General features: G+C 30.1%; 1 protein-coding gene across 1 annotated transcript; it reads right to left on the bottom strand.

The window, feature by feature from the left end:
• Positions 1 to 2400: 2400 nt before the first annotated feature.
• LOC147394040 (protein PLANT CADMIUM RESISTANCE 2-like) lies at positions 2401 to 6022 on the bottom strand. Its single transcript, XM_086454588.1, has 4 exons — positions 5715 to 6022; positions 5561 to 5632; positions 3269 to 3490; positions 2401 to 2648 (listed from the first exon to the last, which is right to left on the bottom strand). Exons 1-4 carry the CDS (start codon positions 5929 to 5931, stop codon positions 2572 to 2574), a joined length of 588 nt encoding a protein of 195 aa, XP_086310714.1. The 5' UTR covers positions 5932 to 6022; the 3' UTR covers positions 2401 to 2571.
• Positions 6023 to 19007: the final 12985 nt, after the last annotated feature.

A 19007-nucleotide genomic window follows, 5' to 3' on the forward strand; every position in this document is an offset into this window, starting at 1 on the left:
AGAAGACAACTCTTCGGACTCTGCATCTAATGCACATTCTAATAAGGGGTCATCTAGATCTCTGTCTACAACTTTTCTATTGTAGGATCATACATTTGTTAGGGTCACAATAATTATCAAAGCTATAACCATCTAATATCAACTTATTCAGATGACAGATGCTAGCGCCAGATTGATAAGGACGATCAAGGATAAAGATATCCAAATTGCTACTCTAGTTAGCAAATTGGAACTGAAGAACAAATAGGTGAATCTAGCAGTGGACCTTTGCATCCTCCTGGATTCACCCCAGACGTAACACCACTTTCACTTTTTCTTGAGAAAAAATTGCAAAGAGACTTTTTTAGCTCTCATCGTCCTACACAGGATGCTATGCACGCTTCTGTTGTTTCTCTTTTTATTCACTAATTACAATCAATGATCATTGACACCATATATCCGTGTTTAGTACAGGGGTGTGCCTCAATCAACTTTGGTTAATTCAAAATCATACACTCAACGTATTGAACAAATGCGTCTACTAGCTCGATATCAACCATCAAAATTCTAACAATTTGAAAGAAAGGGTAACCTGAAGAAACACATTGCATACTTCGTAGAGACACGCAACAATGTCTTCTTAGAATCATTTACTTGGTAACTCAAAGCAACACATTGCCAGGAAAAAATTGACCTTGATTTTGGCGATAATGTAGTTGCTTCCAATGTGACAACAATCACATTTGGATCATTCGGTCCAACACTTCTCATAGTTCTATTATTGCATTCTAGCTCCATGATCTATGACATGCATGAATCATTTGTGTCGTAGACACAAGCAAACTCTAGAGTAATATATATATTTAGGTAGCGTTGGGCACCAAGTAACTTATTGGGCAGACCTATCTATTGCAATTTTATTACAAAAACTCCCGTACTTTATCTTGTTTGTTAGTTGAGCAAATGATATTTTATGAATCATGCTACCATAATTAACTTAGTAAGATTTCAAATCTTATTAAGAATCTTTGGGCCCACATATGTTATCAAATTAAGAACCCAAATAAACAAAAAAACTCATATTCAAAAGAAAATCTTTTTGAAAAAAATATTTTTGAACTTAATTGAGGTGTTGAAAATGAACGGCTATCGAACTCCCAAATTTAAAATTAAAATACAATGGTAAAAATTAAAAAAAAAAAAATTCGAATATTTTTTTAAATTTCTTAGAATTTTGTTATTTATAAGCCTATGACATCAGGTCATATTTTTGGATGTCAAAAATTGATTTAGTTAGAATCCAATCCAAGATATGTCAAGTAGCAAATTAATGGCATAAATTTGAATTTTACGACGTGGATCTTCAATCCAGGGTTTACTTAGTAACAAACTTGATAAAGTGAGGTTGGTGAGTAACAAACTTCACAAAGTAAGGTGTCCTAAGAGTTGTCAGATCTCTAAGGGAGATTTTGTAATAAAAATACAAGAATTGGGTCTGTCAGGTAAATCTCTTTTTAAAAAATTGATTAAATAGCCAAGTCAAGCTCTAGAAATCACCAATCAACCTGATGTGTAAGTTTGTAGTTCTATTGAGGGAAGGTTCAAAGATTCCCTTGTTAGAAGGGTGAAAGTCACTTGACATTCGATGTAATGGGAGACAATTCTCACCAAATGGACCATACGGTGGGGATAAGATTGTGAGGGAGAGGGGTGTTTCTGTCATTTTATTATATTAGACATGAGCATTCTTTTTAGAGATTAAAAAGGTAAAAGAGAAAAAAAAAAAAAAAAAATTAAAAAAAATATTACAGAAAAATGGGATAAAAAAAGAAAAGATTGTAAAATTATAAGGATATTATCAAAAAAATAATGAGAGAAAACAATAAAAATCAGATAATGTGAATCCTACTTGGAGTGAGTGTTTATACTCACAATTATAATTGAAGTAAGGCTCACCATTGTGTTTTATTATATAATATGGATTAGTTGGCTACTTATTGGGATGGTCATTGAAACGGATCATGCCCAAAATTAGATCCATTTTAATCTGTCAACTACTAGTTTAAATCAAATATTAGGATTCTATTAAGGACTTGGCTCAATAATGTATTTGAAATATGTAACTAACATGTATATTTGTATGAATTTATGATGTATATTATTATTTTTATATATTTTATTAAATTGCATTGGATTGAATAAAAAATATTCATTTTTCAGATCAGGATCCAAAACAATGCACATTATATTTGATTAGATTCAAACTTAAAATAACAAGTTTGGGTGGTCTTATAAGTTTTTCTTATCTGATTTGTACCAATTTTATGCCAGTCCAATCTCTAAATCCAATCCAGTGACACTCTTAGCTACTAACAAACATAATATATTAGTTGAAGCTATTAAGAAAGATTATGAGAGATATAATGAGATAAGTTAAGTTATACTAGTTGATGTATTTTCAATGTATTTTTATTACAAATAAATAACCACACTCATATTAAATTATACAGAGGTTGTAAAACCTAAGAACATTTATTACCATCAGCATATCACATGAACACAACTCCACATCATAGTTTCGATCGTTCAATCTTAACGGTTCATATCTTGACGAAAAACAGGAGTCATCGTCACTCCCTGAGTTTGTTTCTCCATATTACCATGCCATCCTACATGATCAAATTACCGATAAAAAAGATTTTAGAAAAATAACATTTAAAAACAAAATCATAATATTTTTTAATCTTTTATCAAAAAAAGTCTTTATACCCATCACATAGTGTTTTTTACCTTTTAACCTTCTTGTGAACCATTCTAATAAAAGATTATGTTTTTTTTGGTAAAAAATTACGAAAAAACGCTAGAACTATATTATATTTCCAATTTATTTCATGTCGAAACTAAGGTTATAAAGGAAAATTCAGCCGAAAAGAAACCTTTTGAAAATATTCTATTGGCACATCAACTTTTACTTACAACACACCATTCTTTCTGAAAGTAAAGTCGTTTACATTAGATTGATGTCTTATAAGTAAAAATTGGTGTTTTATAAGCTCTGTTGACAAATAAGTTCATTTCTATTAATTTTAAAATAAAAGGATATAAAGGTAAAGTAAAATAGATACCCATTTTGGTAAAAATAAATAAATACCAAAATGGATATAAAACCCTTTTGATAAGTATTTTAAAAAATAACTACTGATTATTTTAAAAAATATAAATATATAAACGTTTTGGTAAAACACCTCTAAACTATCTCTATAATTATCAAACATAAATAAATACATACCCAGAGACATGTCGAATCCTCGGGTTTTGAGCTCTCTATACTCCTGACATAAGGCGCAATACTCGCAAAAACAGTGAACAAGGCAATCGTTACAAGGAGTCTCCTTCAAGTGATACTGCTGCCTCAATTTTGATCGATAGAAGCATGAGTAGAAGCAAGCACAACAAACACAACCAGTAACAAAGTTGATCAATGTGTAAAGTGCTCCACTTGTTCCACAGGCTGCATCCACATATCATTAAAACAATTAATCTTACTTGAATCATTTTATTATTAAATTTAAAAAAAACATTTTTATATATATGAGAACTTATTTGGCCATATTAATTTGTTTATTTTAACAAATCAATTAATTAAAATTATGTATAACACAATTAATTATATCTCAGTATCTAATTAAAAGAATAAATGAGGAAATAAGACTATTGAAGGTAAAAACTTTTAACAATAACATAAGAAAGAGTTGTCAAAGTATGAAAAAAAGAAATCATGATGGTTGTTATCCAAATTCAATAGAATTATTGAAGGAATACATTGGTCTTTCAAAAGTCCCAGTCCCCTTGACCTTGGTCTCTCTAATAGATTAATGCAAATGATCATATTACTCTCAACCAAAAACCCTTTGATTTCTCTTCCCAAAATCAATAATCTTCAATGTTTTGGGTAAAAATTTACTCTATTATTTAACTTGAAATAAAAAAAATCCTTTGATTTTGCCAAAATAAAAAATCTTCAATTTTTAGAGTAAATTTTTTTACCCGAATCTTTAAACATAAGATTAATCTACTTAAAATTTCAACTTAAAAAATTAAAATACGAATATTTGAATAAGTTAAAGATGATGATATTTTTGGATAGAAAATTTAAAAATTATTTTGATGGATTAAGTATATTAAAATTATTTTACTATAGAGATTGAAAAACTTGATGATGATTGGTTTTAGGAAAAAAAAAAATTTAAGGTCTTCCTTTAGAGGTTGAAAATGGGATATCTAAGTCAACTTTTGTTAGTCTAGAAAAGAAGAATAAGGTCAGAGGGGCATGTCATCAATTAAAAAGCATAGAAGTATCTCAAATATTCACCAAAATGGAGAGGGGGTGTCTAAATCATCCAAAAAATTGAGGGGTAGAAAATTAAGGAGTGGGCAACAAGGTCAAATGGGATAAGTTATCAATTTAAACATGTATGAGGGATGTATCTCAAATATTTGCTGAAATAGAAGGGTGTTTAAATCACCAAAAGAATTAAGGAAGGAGGATGGGCAAGGGTCATCTTAGAAGCTTGAAAACACGTGATATCTCAAATAATCACTAAAATGAGTGGTGGTTTTGAAATTCAAAAAGTTAAGAGGGGTGGTGGGATGGGGGGATTGCCCCTCGCTCTACCTCACAAGAGAATAGGATTTGCCATCATCATCTAATTTATGGGTCAGCCAAAAATCAGATCTTACATCTTCCAAGATGAAAGGAGATTATTCATCTCGATATCATTTATAAAAAAAATAAATAAATAAAAAAATAAAAATAAAAATCCGAGATTGAAAATTGGAAGGACCAAGTAGAATCGGATTTATTTATTAATAAAATCAGTTTGATTGGGGAATCATTAATTGTGGATATTTTTTGAATTTATATATTATCTTTTTATCAATATAAATGAATGGTTGAAGGAAAAATAAACAAACTTTGTAAACTTTCTGATAATTAATGAATGTAGTTCTATCCACCAAAATTGAACACGTCCAACAAATTTGACAAATTTTTGGTCAACCATAACGGTTTGATTCTTAAAACCTTATCACTTGTCAGCCCCCACACGGAAAGATTGTGGGGCCGACCAATTCCTTGGATCGAAGTTATTTATTTATTTTTATTATATTTTTGAGCAAAGGTAATTTATGCGATAAATCCTTAGACATGACTCTTAAGAGGGGAGGGGGAACTCAGTTTGAGCCAACACACCAGTGACACCCCATATAATTTCATGGTGTGGGTGTTTCATTAAAATAAAGTGGAACTACTATTAACACACCAACTTTTAACCATAACATACCAATTCACAGGCAAAGTGTAATTTAAATTGAACTGGTGTGTTGTAAGTAAAATTTGGTGTGGCAATATAACTTATCCAAAAAAAAAAAAAAACAGTTAGGCGTGGAATTAATACTCTCTCTAGAGACGGTTTCAACGAGAAGACATATATATATAATTTTTTTTTTAAATAATTAAAAATAGAAGAAGAGAAATCTTTTATTTATTTTATTTAAAGAAGAAGAAAATAGTAATACTTACAGGTTGATCCTTTATCGACAATTTCAGCAATCTGTCCAAAAGTAATGCATGGGCACCAACAAGTTATACAGCCTGCAAACACAACACATCAATCATCAGTTAGAGAATAGAGACAGAGAGAGAGAGAGATGAAATTAATTAAATAAATAATTACAGTTGGAAACGTCGTCAGTGCAACCACAGAGAGTGGCGGACCAAGAGGCTGGTGGTTGAGCACGAATTGGATCTGTGTGACTGACAGGGATTCCTGTGAATGGTTGTTGATCAGTGAAGTGTGGATGAGGATCAACGAATTGAACATGTTGAGACTGTGGATATGGTGCTGTTGAGTACTTTTCAAATTCATTTGTGTTGTTTGATGATGAATACATCTTTCTTTACACACACACACTCAAAGACAGAGAGATAGATCACAAGAAATGGGTTTAGTTTCTTTGGAATTAAAGAGAGAGAAGAAGAAGAAGAAGAAGAAATGGATTAGGTTGGAATTCAAAGAAGGAGAGACTATATATATATATAGATATATAGAGATAAAGAAAGAAGTGGGTTAGGTTTTATATTTAATAATATAATAATAACACCATAAAAGAAGAAGAAAGGGGATGGGGTTTCAAAGTCAAGAGCAGGCCCAAAAAGACTTGACTCTTCGCTGTGTCTCTCAGCGAAGATGAGAAGAAATTACCTGTCTCGCGTGACACTGGACCCAACCCTGAATTGACCCACTAGTGCACACATAACCATAGACTTATTCCTCGAGATACAAATAGAAATACAACGGTTATCTATGTATATTCCAAGACAACCCAGTCTCCAAGGTAGGCAGTAAAGCATTTTCCGTCCCTACAAGTTCATGGATGTTTTTAATTGGATGAAAATTTAGTTACTTTTTTTTTTTTTTTAAATATTTTTGGGATTAAGATTGGAGTGCAAAGCTGTTGAATAAACTATAATAAAATATTCAGCATATATGCCTATTTGCGTTGGATTTGCTCTAATAAGACGGCCACAATTCACAACGTGTTAGTCTAAAAAAAATTCGCTGAAGTCTTCTTTTAATTAAAATATCTTAATAACAATTTTAAATGTACAAGGAAACGTGTTTTAATAAGAGGTGGTCCTTTCAAGTTTGGATGCATATTTGAGATACCCTTATATTATAAAATTGATGACATACCTCCTGACCATAGTCTTCTTTTATAAACTAAAGAATAATTATATAAATGACCCAAAAGTCACTATTTTTTCTTCCCAAAACTATTCATCTAACTCTCATTGAGGATTTTGATTGATTGGACTATTTATTGGTGCATAGGTAGACCCATGTAAGGTTTAAATTATTTAAAATCCTTTAAATACATTAAATCTATTAAATATTTAAAATTTGACTTAAATCTCTCCATTGAATTGAATTAGCTTGGAAACTTGCGAGTTGAATAAAATTATATTAATATTATGAATATTTAAGATATTTTACAATAAATAAAAATATATTTTCGATTTTGCACAAAAATTATTTTATATAACCAAATAACTTGATTAAGTTTTTGAGTTTACTCGGTACATTTTTTAGTTGACTCAACTAAGTTAACTCTCAACATTGGTTCCAAATCATTACAAAATCCAATCAAGTTGATAGCAATCTATAGAACTTGATTGTTTGTGTCAACTCGATTAAAATTTTAGTAATTTGGGCCCAAATTGTGTGCAATCAACTTGCTGAGTCAACTTGAAAATGCATTTAATAAGGTAAAAAATTGGATCTAGTTATTTGGTTATCTACAATTAATATTTCTTGTGGAGAAAAGAAAATATTTTATTTATTTTAAATCTTAAAATTATATTTTAATTTTCATAAAACTAGTATAATTTTATTTGAGTCCACTTTTGATTTTTCAAGTTGATACAATTTGGTGGGGTCTAATTAGTTTAGACCTTACAATGGTCTACCTACTCATTCCAAATCAGTTGGATGATTTTGATAATAATTATCATCGTTGCATCATGAGAAGGGAAGATGATTAGTTTTGACAAGAAAAATTAAAAGTTTTTTTTTTGTCATTATCTATAAAAGAAGACCAAGGTCAAGGGGTTAGCTTGTAATTAATTTTAAAATATATGGGTACGTCAAATAATCAATAAAATGTGAAAGGGCAATTGACACACAATTTGTAAACTTTTAAAGGTGCTGTCAAAAGATTAGTTCAAGGATCGAGTAAGATAATGCTTTAAGGGTCCTTGAGAGTCTGCATTTTTTGTGAGAGGATCTTTAGGTACATATTTTCAATAAATTAGCCTTTTCAGTCATTTTTCCATTAATAATTGAGTGGTGATAATTTGACTGACTTCTAGTGGAGAAATTTGATGCACGTTGATGTGAAAGTAGATTACTTTAAAAAAAAATTTAAAAAAAGAGAAAAAAAAATTTTCTCTCTCCTACCTATAGTGAAAAAAAAAAAATTTATTTTTTTTAGATCTGAACACCTTGTGACATTCAAAATCATGATCCGACAAAATGAGATTGAATAGAGTAAAATTATATGAACTTTAAAAAAAATATTAGTTTTTACTGTTGAATTTTATTTTTAAATGTGAGTGCTCGATAGCCGTCTATTTTAAACACCACGGATCAAGTTGGAAAAATGATTGTTTTTAATTTTTAAATATGAATATTTTTATGAAATCTAGATGTCTCTGTTGATGGATTGTCAATGTGATAGTCCATGTGGGCCCAACAATCTTTTTTAAGATTTAAAATCTAAAAAAAAAAAAAAAATATGTGGACAAAGAACGTATAAGAGAGAAATTTTCATTTTATTTATTTTTAATAAGTCATTTGCTTCTACCTCAACGTGAGTCAAATCCAAAATATTATCAGCCCTCTTAATAATTTAAGGAAAACTTTTCTCGACGTCACGATGGAGTTCCATATGAATTAGTTTTGTCAAAGATAAACTACTTGAAGTGGAAGCGTGAGGTTTGGTTGGAAAGACTTCTGGTATAGGTTTCAACTCTATCATGCAAAACAAAAAACTCAAATTTAAATTATTAATTTTGTTAAATTTTTTTTTATGTATGAATCAGTTCACCTGACACGTGGCATATAAAGAAAAAAGACAAAGAAGAGACCTCGAGTTGGGTTTATGACTAATTTTAAAATATTTGACTCGGACTCCAATTTTTATTTATTTTTGTTTGAGTCACGAAGAATGCACGTGATTTTTGGAATGCGACTGATGTGGCAAGGGCACAAAGCCATAGATCATTTTCTTCGGGATACACAAGTAAAAGATCTAGGATTCTGTACCCTTACCACGTCAACCGCATATCAAACACTGCGTGCATTCATTACTATTCTTTTTTATTTATTGGACTAGAATGTTGATTACGTCTAAAAATCAAGAATTGACTTGGATAAGTCAATTAAATAAAAAAACAAAGGTGGGATCATAGTTCTATAACTTAAAAGCTGGAGTCGTCTATAATGTTGATTGGGTGATGTTGAAAACTCATCATATGAGTTAAATGAGTCAAATAAAAATAAATAAAATATATTTTTGTTCCACAAAAATCTTATGTATAATGATTGAGTTTCTGACGTACATGACTCAGATGCATTTTAAGGTTGACTCAGCTGAGTTGAAAAATTGACTCGAATTGGTTCCATTGAATTTTGGGATTGAGATTTTAAAGCATAGAAAAGAGATGTGCAGTTGGTTAGTCTACACAAATTCTATATTTATATTTTTAGATAAAACTAGGTTCTAAAAAGACTTGTATTAGACTACGAGCAATAATATTAGAAAAAGAAAAAATATCAAATATAAATATTTTGAATTTGACATATCCAACCTAAAGAGAAATACAATGTTTGGGGTAGGAATGAACTTTAAAGCCGCGTCTGTGATTGCTAGTAATTTAAGTCATTTTAGTAAATAAATACAAATCTTTTGGACTTTTGAAAATTTTGAACATGAATAATTATTATTGTTTATGCTTTTCTAAACTTTAATCACTTATTGTAACCATGTACGACTGTCAAAATAATGGGGTCAAATGAGAGAAGAATTCTCCTAAATTAGATAAAATTATGCAAAGAAAGATGATAGAATTTGATCCTAGAAATAATAATAAAGGAGGACTTGTCAAGGTTAATTAAATATGACATATATGTAAAGATATAAAAAATTTATATTAATCCTTAAATTTTTTTTAAATTAAAAATAACCCGTTTTACTCTTTATAAAATATAAAAAGAGTTCATAAGAACTACTAATGGGCTTTATACCTAAATTGAGTCCTTTCGTTAAAAAATAAAATTACCTTTTATGGTATGGACTTAGATTTTGATAAAATCTATTAGTCCTTCCCTTGTCCAAGTGATAGATATCAGGTTGTGAGCCCACACAAGCAAAACCCATTAAATGGGTTTGATAAATCATTAAACAACTTGATTTTGGTTCTTATAGGTTATAGCTATAAAGATGGGCAAACCCACTAAAAAGCTTTTATAACTACTTGAATTGGGAAGAGACTATTTTGACCTTTAGATCATTTTACTGAAATTCTTTTAAATTTGGTGTAAAATTGAAAAGTCACCCTTACCTGATTTTATAAATAACAAAGCCTAAACATTTAGAAAAGGACCCTAAATCACTTTCTCTCAGAATACAAAACTCTTTATCTAAAAACAGAAGAACTTCTAAAGTACTCTTTCATAGATAAATCAAAGTTCTTCAAGAGAGACTTGAATTCTGATTTAAGAAAATATCAAGTCCAAAAGCCATTCTCCAAAAGTTTCATTCTCAATCAATCATGCACAAAGCCTAGAGAGAAGAAAACTATCTCGTACCAGACTACTAACAATATCAAATTCAATAAAATCATATTCTATCTTGTTTCATGAATCACGAGGTAGATTTGTAAATTTGTTGTTGACAAATTTTTGGCACGTCCGATGGGATCTTCTCAACCTCTCATATCTCAATCAACATTAACAACACAAAAAAAAAAAAAAAAAAATTGATGGCTTCCAACGATAACAACATCATCATAACTACTATCACGGACAAAAAGAAGAATATCTCACCTCAAGTTCTGAATCAACTCTAGTTGTTAGCCGCGATGTTCTTGTAATGTGGGTTACGAGAAAAGCTGGTGGCTCCCACATGGTAAGCTTCTCCATCACACCGCAAGAAGCACATCTTCAAAACTACGCTTCCAACAAAGAAGACGTAGGCTAAGATTGAAGTAGAAAACTCATTGGATTCTGCATCTAATGCACATTCTAATAAGGGGTCATCTAGATCTCTGTCTATGACTTTTCTATCGTAGGATCATACATTTGTTAGGGTCACAATAATGATCAAAGCTACGACCATCGAAGATCAACTTGTTCAGATGACAGATGTTAGCGCAAGATTGACAAGGACGATCGAGGATAAAGATACCCAAATTGCTACTCTAGTTAGCAAATTGGAGCTGAAGACCAAATAAGTGAATCTAGTAGTGGACCTTTGCATCCTCCTGGATTCACCCCAGATGTAATACCACTTTCACTTTTTCTTGAGAAAAAATTGCAAAGAGACATTTTTAGCTCACATCATCTTACACAGGAAGTTATGCACGCTTTTGTTGTTTCTCTTTTTATTCACTAATTACAATCAATGATCATTGACACCATATATCCATGTTTAGTACGAGGGTGTGCCTCAATCAACTTTGATTAATTCAAAATCATACACTCAGTGTATTGAACAAATGCGTCTCCTAGCTAGATATAAACCACTAAAATTCTAACAATTCGAAAGAAAGGGTAACTCAAAGCAACACGTTGCACACTTTGTAGAGATATGCGACAATGTTAAATGTACAAGGAAATGTGTTTTAATAAGAGGTGGCCCTTTCAAGTTTGGATGCATATTTGAGATACCCCTATATTATAAAATTGATGACATGCCCCTTGACTGTAGTCTTCTTTTACAAACTAAAGAATAATTATATAAATGACCCAAAAGTCACTATTTTTTCTTCCCTAAACTATTCATCTAAATCTCATTGAGGATTGATTGATTAGACTATTTTTTGGTGCATAGGTAGACCCATGTAAGGTTTAAATTATTTAGAATCCTTTAAATACATTAAATCTATTAAATATTTAAAATATTATTTTAAAACTTGAGTCAAATCTCTCCATTGAATTGAATTAACTTGGAAACTTTGTGAGTTGAATAAAATTATATTAATATTATGAATATTTAAGATATTTTATAATACATGAAAATATATTTTCGATTATGCACAAAAATATTTTATATAACCAAATAACTTTATTAAGTTTTTGAGTTTACTTGGTACATTTTTTAGCTGACTCAACTAAGTTAACTCTCAACGTTGGTTCCAAATCATTACAAAATCCAATCAAGTTGATAGCAATCTATAGAACTTGATTGTTTGTGTCAACTCGATTAGAATTTTAGTGATTTGGGCCCAAATCGTGTGCAATCAACTTGCTGAGTCAACTTGAAAATGCATTTAATAAGGTAAAAAATTGGATCTAGTTATTTGGTTATCTACAATTAATATTTCTCGTGGAGAAAAGAAATATTTTATTTATTTTAAATCTTAAAATTATATTTTAATTTTCATAAAACTAGTATAATTTTATTTGAGTCCACTTTTGATTTTTTCAAGTTGATACGATTTGGTGGGGTCTAACTAGTTTAGACCTCACAACGGTCGACCTACTCATTCCAAATCAGTTGGATGATTTTGATAATCATTATCATCATCGCATCATGAGAAGGGAAGATGATTAGTTTTGACAAGAAATATTAAAAGTTTTTTTTTTGTTGTCATTAAATCATTTTTCTTTAATCTATAAGAGAAGACCAAGGTCAAGGGGTTAGTTTGTAATTAATTTTAAAATATATGGGTACGTCAAATAATCAATAAAATGTGAAAGGGCCAATTGATACATAGTTTGTAAACTTTTAAAGGTGCTGTCCAAAGATTAGTTCAAGGATTATGTAAAATAATGCTTTAAGGGGTCCTTGAGAGTCTGCATTTTTTGTGAGTGGATTTTTAGGTACATATTTTCAATAAATTAACCTTTTCAGTCATTTTTCCATTAATAATTGAGTGGTGATAATTTGACTGACTTTTGGTGGACAAACTTGATGCACATTGATGTGGAAGTACATAACTTATAAAAAAAATTAAAAGGAAGAAAAAAAGAGTTTCTCTTTCCTGCTTATAGTAAAAAAAAAAAAAAACTTTTAGATCTGAACACCTTGTGACATTCAAAATCATGATCCGATGAAATGGGTTTGAAGAGGGTAAAATTATATGAACTTTAAAAAAAAAAGTTAGTTTTTACTGTTGAATTTTATTTTTAAATGTGAGTGCTCGATAGCCATCCGTTTTAACCACCATGGATCAAGTTGAAAAAATAATTGTTTTTAATTTTGTTTTTTATTTTCAAATATGAATATTTTCATGAAATCTAGATGTCTCTATTGTTGGATTGTCAATGTGATAGTCAATGTGGGCCTAACAATCTTTTTTAAGATTTAAAATCTAAAAATAAATAAATATGTGGACAGAGAACGTATAAGAGAGTAATTTTCTTTTTATTTATTTTTAATAAGTTATGTGCTTCTACGTCAACGTGAGTCAAATCTAAAATATTATCAACCCTCTTAATAATTTAAGGAAAACTTTTCTCCATGTCACGATGGAGTTCCATATGGATTAGTTTTGTCAAAGATAAACTACTTGAGGTGGAAGCGTAAGGTTTGGTTGGAAAGACTTCAGGTATAGGTTTCAACTCTATCATGCAAAAGAGAAAACTCAAATTTAAATTATTAATTTTGTTAAATTTTTTTTATGTATGAATCAGTTCACCTGACACGTGGCATATAAAGAAAAAAGAAAAAAAAGCTATATAAAATGGCGATAATGTAGTTGCTTCCAATGTGATAACAGTCACATTTGGATCATTCGGTCCAATACTTCTGATGGTTCTATATACAATGTCTTCTTCATCATCATCTTAAGGTTCAGAAGTTTAACTCCAATTGATTCCATTGAATATAATTTGAGGTTTAAGGCCCTATTCTTTTTAGTTTCAGAAGTCAAAAAGTTAGATAAATAATGTTCGTTTGGGTTTTATTGACTCCAATGGATTTCAATTGAAACTCAAAAGTAGCTCCTAAAAGAAATCGTCCAAGAGGGTTTCTTCAAAATATTTTTGTAGGAAGCCAAAAACATAAAATGATTTAAGTGTAGTTACTAAAATACCCTTCATCTTTAATCAAATTTCCAAACAAACTTAACCTTAAAAAATGAAATGAGATTACTAAAATACTTTTCATCTTTACTAAAATACATTTCATTTTTATCAAAATACCTTTCATATTTATCAAAATACCCTTTATCTTTATTTAAATATCCTTTATCTTTAATCTAATTTTCAACTAAACTTAACCTTAAAAAATAAAAGAGAATTATCAAAATACCCTTCATCTTCCAAAATAGCATTTATTTTTATCAAAATACCCTTCATCTTTAATCAAAATTTCAACCAAACTTAACCTTAAAAAATAAAAAGGAATTACTAAATACCTTTTATTTTTCCCAGTTACCAAAATACCTTTCATCTTTAATCAAATTTTCAACCAAACTTAACTTTAAAAATAAAAGGGAATTACCAAAATACTTTCCCTTCATCTTTACCAATTATCAAAATACTCTTCATCTTTAATCAAATTTTCGATCAAACTTAATCTTAAAAAATAAAATAAAATTATCAAAATACCCTTCATTTTTATCAAATTACCCTTTATCTTTAATCAAATTTTCAATCAAACTTAACTTTAAAAAATAAAAAAAATGATCAAAATACCATTTATCTTTATTAAAATACTTTTCATCTTTACTACCAAGATCAAAAGCAATTCATCATCACTACTTTATTACCAAAACACCATTCATCTTTATGTGGATATTGGATTGTGTATTATACATGTATTTTCTTTATCATATGTTCATTTTTAAGAGGAGATGCTGCCGGAATTTCAATAGAATTAAAAAATTTATAAATTTATTAAATTGAAAATAATTATTTTTATAATTTTTTTAATATAAATTTGTTATATATATAGTGTAATTATATATTTATCAAGGTATTCTACTCATTTTTTGTGCATTATCAACATTAAGGGTATTCTGATCATTTTACCAGAATCCAACAATAAAAAGTTGTCAAACGAACATCAATTTTTAGCTTATATACTCCTATAACGAACAAACTTCTACTAGACGTGACTTTTCAGGATCTAGACTTCTACTTCTTCTAGAAGCCAGCTTCTGGAACTGAAGCAAGCTTCTATAAAGAATAAACCCTTAGATTTTAAAACTATTATTTTGAAGATAAGTAGTATAGAACAGAGATGTGCAATTGGTTAGCTACAAAAATTTATCTTTATCTACTTATATTTTTAGATAAAACCAGGTTCTGAAAGACTTGTACTAGACTTCCAACAATATTAGAAAAAGAAAAAAAGATATTAAATATAAATATTTTGAATTTGGCATACTAACTTAAAGAGAAATACAATGTTTTGGGTGGGAATGAAGTGTAAAGCTGGGTTGGTGCAACATAAAATCATAATAAATACTGTGGTTGCAAGTGATTTAAGTTATTTTAGTAAATATATACAATTCTTTTTTACTTTTGAAAATTCTGAACATGAGTAGTTACTATTATTTATGCTTTTATCAACTTTTATCACTTATTGTAACCATATATGATTGTAAAAATAATGGGCTCAGATGAGAAAAGAATTCTCCTAAATCATATAAAATTATGCAAAGAAAGATGATAGAATTTTTTATCCTAGAAATAATAATAAAGGAGAAGGATTTGTCAAAGTTAATTAAATCTGGCATAAATTTATGTCAAAACCTTAAGAGATACTTTTATTTTGACTTATGTTAGAGCATTTATTGAAGATAACTACTATTGCCACACCAACTTTTGTTTATATCCCACCAATTCCTAAGTAAATCATCAAATTAAGAATTGCACACAATTAGTGTGGCAATAACAACTCTCTTTTTCGAATAATGGAAGTAATTGTAACTTGGGTGTATGCTACTAATTCAAAAAGATAAATGGGAGTTGTAGTTCAGATAGATCAAATCCTCCCTCAGGTTTGGATCCATCGGGTTGGCTATTTCTCTTAATTGGAGAGAGCTTGGGTATTTTTATCCTTTTTAATGGTCTTAGGAATTTAATTAGAGTATTCATCTAATTTCTAAAATAATGGATCATGATGTGCCTGGCATTGTATATTTTAGGGTTCAAGATAAATGTTTTGAGGTTTATCAAAGGGATCTTATAAAGTTTATTACATAGGGTTTTTTTGGGCGTGTTGGCTTGTGACTATATCTTGTTTGATTGGGGAAGGAGCTCATTCCCATGTCTTTGTTCATCCAAAAACATGTATTGAGCTTATTGTTCTTTGATCCACTTTTTCCCAATGTTTAGGTCCTTTCTTTGTGGGTTAATTTGGGATCTTCGTGATCTTTTGAGTTTAAATGTATTCGATTTACTTGGATTCATACTTATTGAACCCATATGTAGACTTTTGGTCTAATTCTTGTAATTTTATTTGGGTTAAAAGTTTCGGAATTGATTGATTTTTAGTGAGGATGATCTCCATGCATAGAGATCATCCTCACCAAAAATCAGTTCATTCCGAAACTTCCAACCCCATCAAAAGTGGTTTACAAAACAATTGACTATGTACAATTCTTCAATTTATTAGAAGTTTCAGAATGGGCTGATTTTTGGTGAGGATGATCTCTCCGTGTATATATATATAGGGGGTTGTTCGAGGGACAGAAATGAATATAGACATTGGGACAAAAATTTGTAGCCGTAGGATAAGCGCAGAATGGACGGTTTAAAATCCTTTGTACAACTATAAAACACGAACACATGTTGTGTTTATTTACGAGAAAAACCTTTTATATGAAAACATAACCTCATTCGACTCTTTCTTTCTCTTCTTTCTCATTCTCCATTAACTAACTAGATCTCCACTTCAAGGGCCCTTTCGAATATCAGATCTCCACTTATTATCTCTGTATCTATCCAAAATTCAACAAAGCTTGTTAAAGTTTTCTCTTATTTTCCCCTCCCTTGGGTTTTCTTTTTCTGCTCTATGTGTGTGTTTATTGTGTCCCTCTCTTCGCTCTATCATTTTCTCCAATCTACACCTCCGACTCTCCAATTTAAACAAATGGAATATAAAATTAAGTTTTAAAATCTTTAAACTATACTGTGTCGAAGGCCTCTGAGCAAATCCTATTTGAAACCAAATGCACAAATACATTGCAAAATATCATAATTTAATGTTCTTCATTTTATTTTATTTTTTCGGGTGGTAAGATTCTTCATTTATTATTTTGTTAATTTGATGCAATTAAAGGTTTTGGAAGAATCCTTGAAACCTTTTGATGGTAGATCAATAGAAATGCAACAAAAATTGTTGTAGGATTCATAGTTAATATTATTTATTGGATTTTGTTGGGGGAGAGATTTCAACTCAAGACTTTACTTTTTTTTTTTTTTAATGTGGTTGGTGTAGGATTTTTCCATTTATAATGAAATCTTAGTTAAGAGAACATTTTCCTTATTTGTGATAAATTGAAAAGTCAGAGATTTTTATTTTTTCTCTTGAGAGTTGTAGAGATAACTATCTAAATATTTAGTTCCACATCGGGTAAATATAAGACTTATGCTCAATTTATAAATGTTCCTATTTTTCTACTTGCTTAAGTGTGAGAAAGAAAAAGACTGAGTCTCGCACGCACATGAGGGTCCAAGGCACTATGGGAGTCCAAGGGACGATGGGACTGCAACCCATTGTTGTTGGGGCCAACTCATCAAAAACCCTTAGTGTGCATGTGATGCGCATGCAAGAAGGTAAAAATCTCCGATTTAAGTCTTATGTGAGTGCGTGTGAAAGGCCCACTTTTACTCAAATTCATTTGATCTTTTTTTACTTAAAGATCTCATCTCAACCGTTGATCTATCTAACAATTAGAATTAGTCTCTCTTGACCGTTTAGATTCCATAACATTCAGAAACAGGCCAATAAAGGCCCAAACGTCTCTCTCTTTAATTCATTGGACCATTGGGCTTCTTTATACCGCTTGAACTTTAATTATTATACAGAAATGAGTGTGCCCTAGAGTTTTGTATGCATAAATACAAACTTTAAACATAAACTTTTGATCTCCTTCTCTTCTGCTCTTTTAATTCTCACTGTCTCCTACACCGACTAATTTGATCAAGTTCTTAGAAGGTCATTTATTTCTGAGTGTACGGTTAACAGATTTGTGACTTTTGAATCTTGAAAACCGATCGCCTGAGATCGATTGTACTATAGATATCATCATAAGGGAGAGAAATTAGTTTTAAGGACAGCAGTTTCTCCATGCCTTAATCACTCAATTCGGTAAGTTCATTCCACCTATTCTTATTGTCTGATTTATATAATATTTTTCTGATTCAGATTTATACATTAGGTTCAACAAAAACAACATACAACAAGAACATCATGACTGGACCAGCAATCCTAGTCGAACTATGGCCCAGCCAAGGAGAGGTCTCCAGATCCAATCAGAACAGTTATTATGTGTGCCCTGGCCGTCTAAATGCTCCCTGATTCAAATGATCTTGTAATTTGTGTAGTTATTATGTAAAAAAAAAAAATTCATCTAATGATTTGTATTCACCTTTTTTTTTTTTTTTTTTTTTTTTGGGGGGGAGGGGGGGGGGGGGTTTGACCTTTTTCTGCATTTATAATGAAATATAGGAAACAATGAATAATCTTTAAATAATGAAATTGGATCTTTTCCACCTCAGTTCACAATGGACATTGGGCTTGTGCAAGGTAATTAAGCCTGATGATATTTTGACAATCTCAATAGTAATCTTTTTCTTTAATTGTATTCGTACTTATATTAATTTTTGTCAGTAACTCATGTGATCTGTAGATTCAAATGTAATTCATATTTGAAATTTATTAGTAGATATCTTGAGTTCCAACATTAGGGTTCAAAATATGACATGGATCATACAACTTGCATGTGTATCGCACATGTAGGACCCACTAGTTATAATTAAATGTAGATTATAACGGTGAAAACACACTTTTAATAATAGAAGACATGACTCTTGACCTTAGACAGGGTTTAATAAAACAAACAAAATTAATTTAATTGGCCCAATCATGGGCATTGCTTATCTATATGATCTGTAAATAAAAAAAAATATAAATGCTCACCCTCTTTTGTTTGGCACTTATTCCAAGGCATTTTTGTATTGCACAAGGACAAGGACAAGGACAAGGACAGTGTGATATGTTTTACAAAT

Source organism: Akebia trifoliata, chromosome 9, assembly GCF_017979445.1.
Source record: "Akebia trifoliata isolate Shusen 1 chromosome 9, ASM1797944v1, whole genome shotgun sequence".
Lineage (NCBI taxonomy): Eukaryota > Viridiplantae > Streptophyta > Magnoliopsida > Ranunculales > Lardizabalaceae > Akebia > Akebia trifoliata.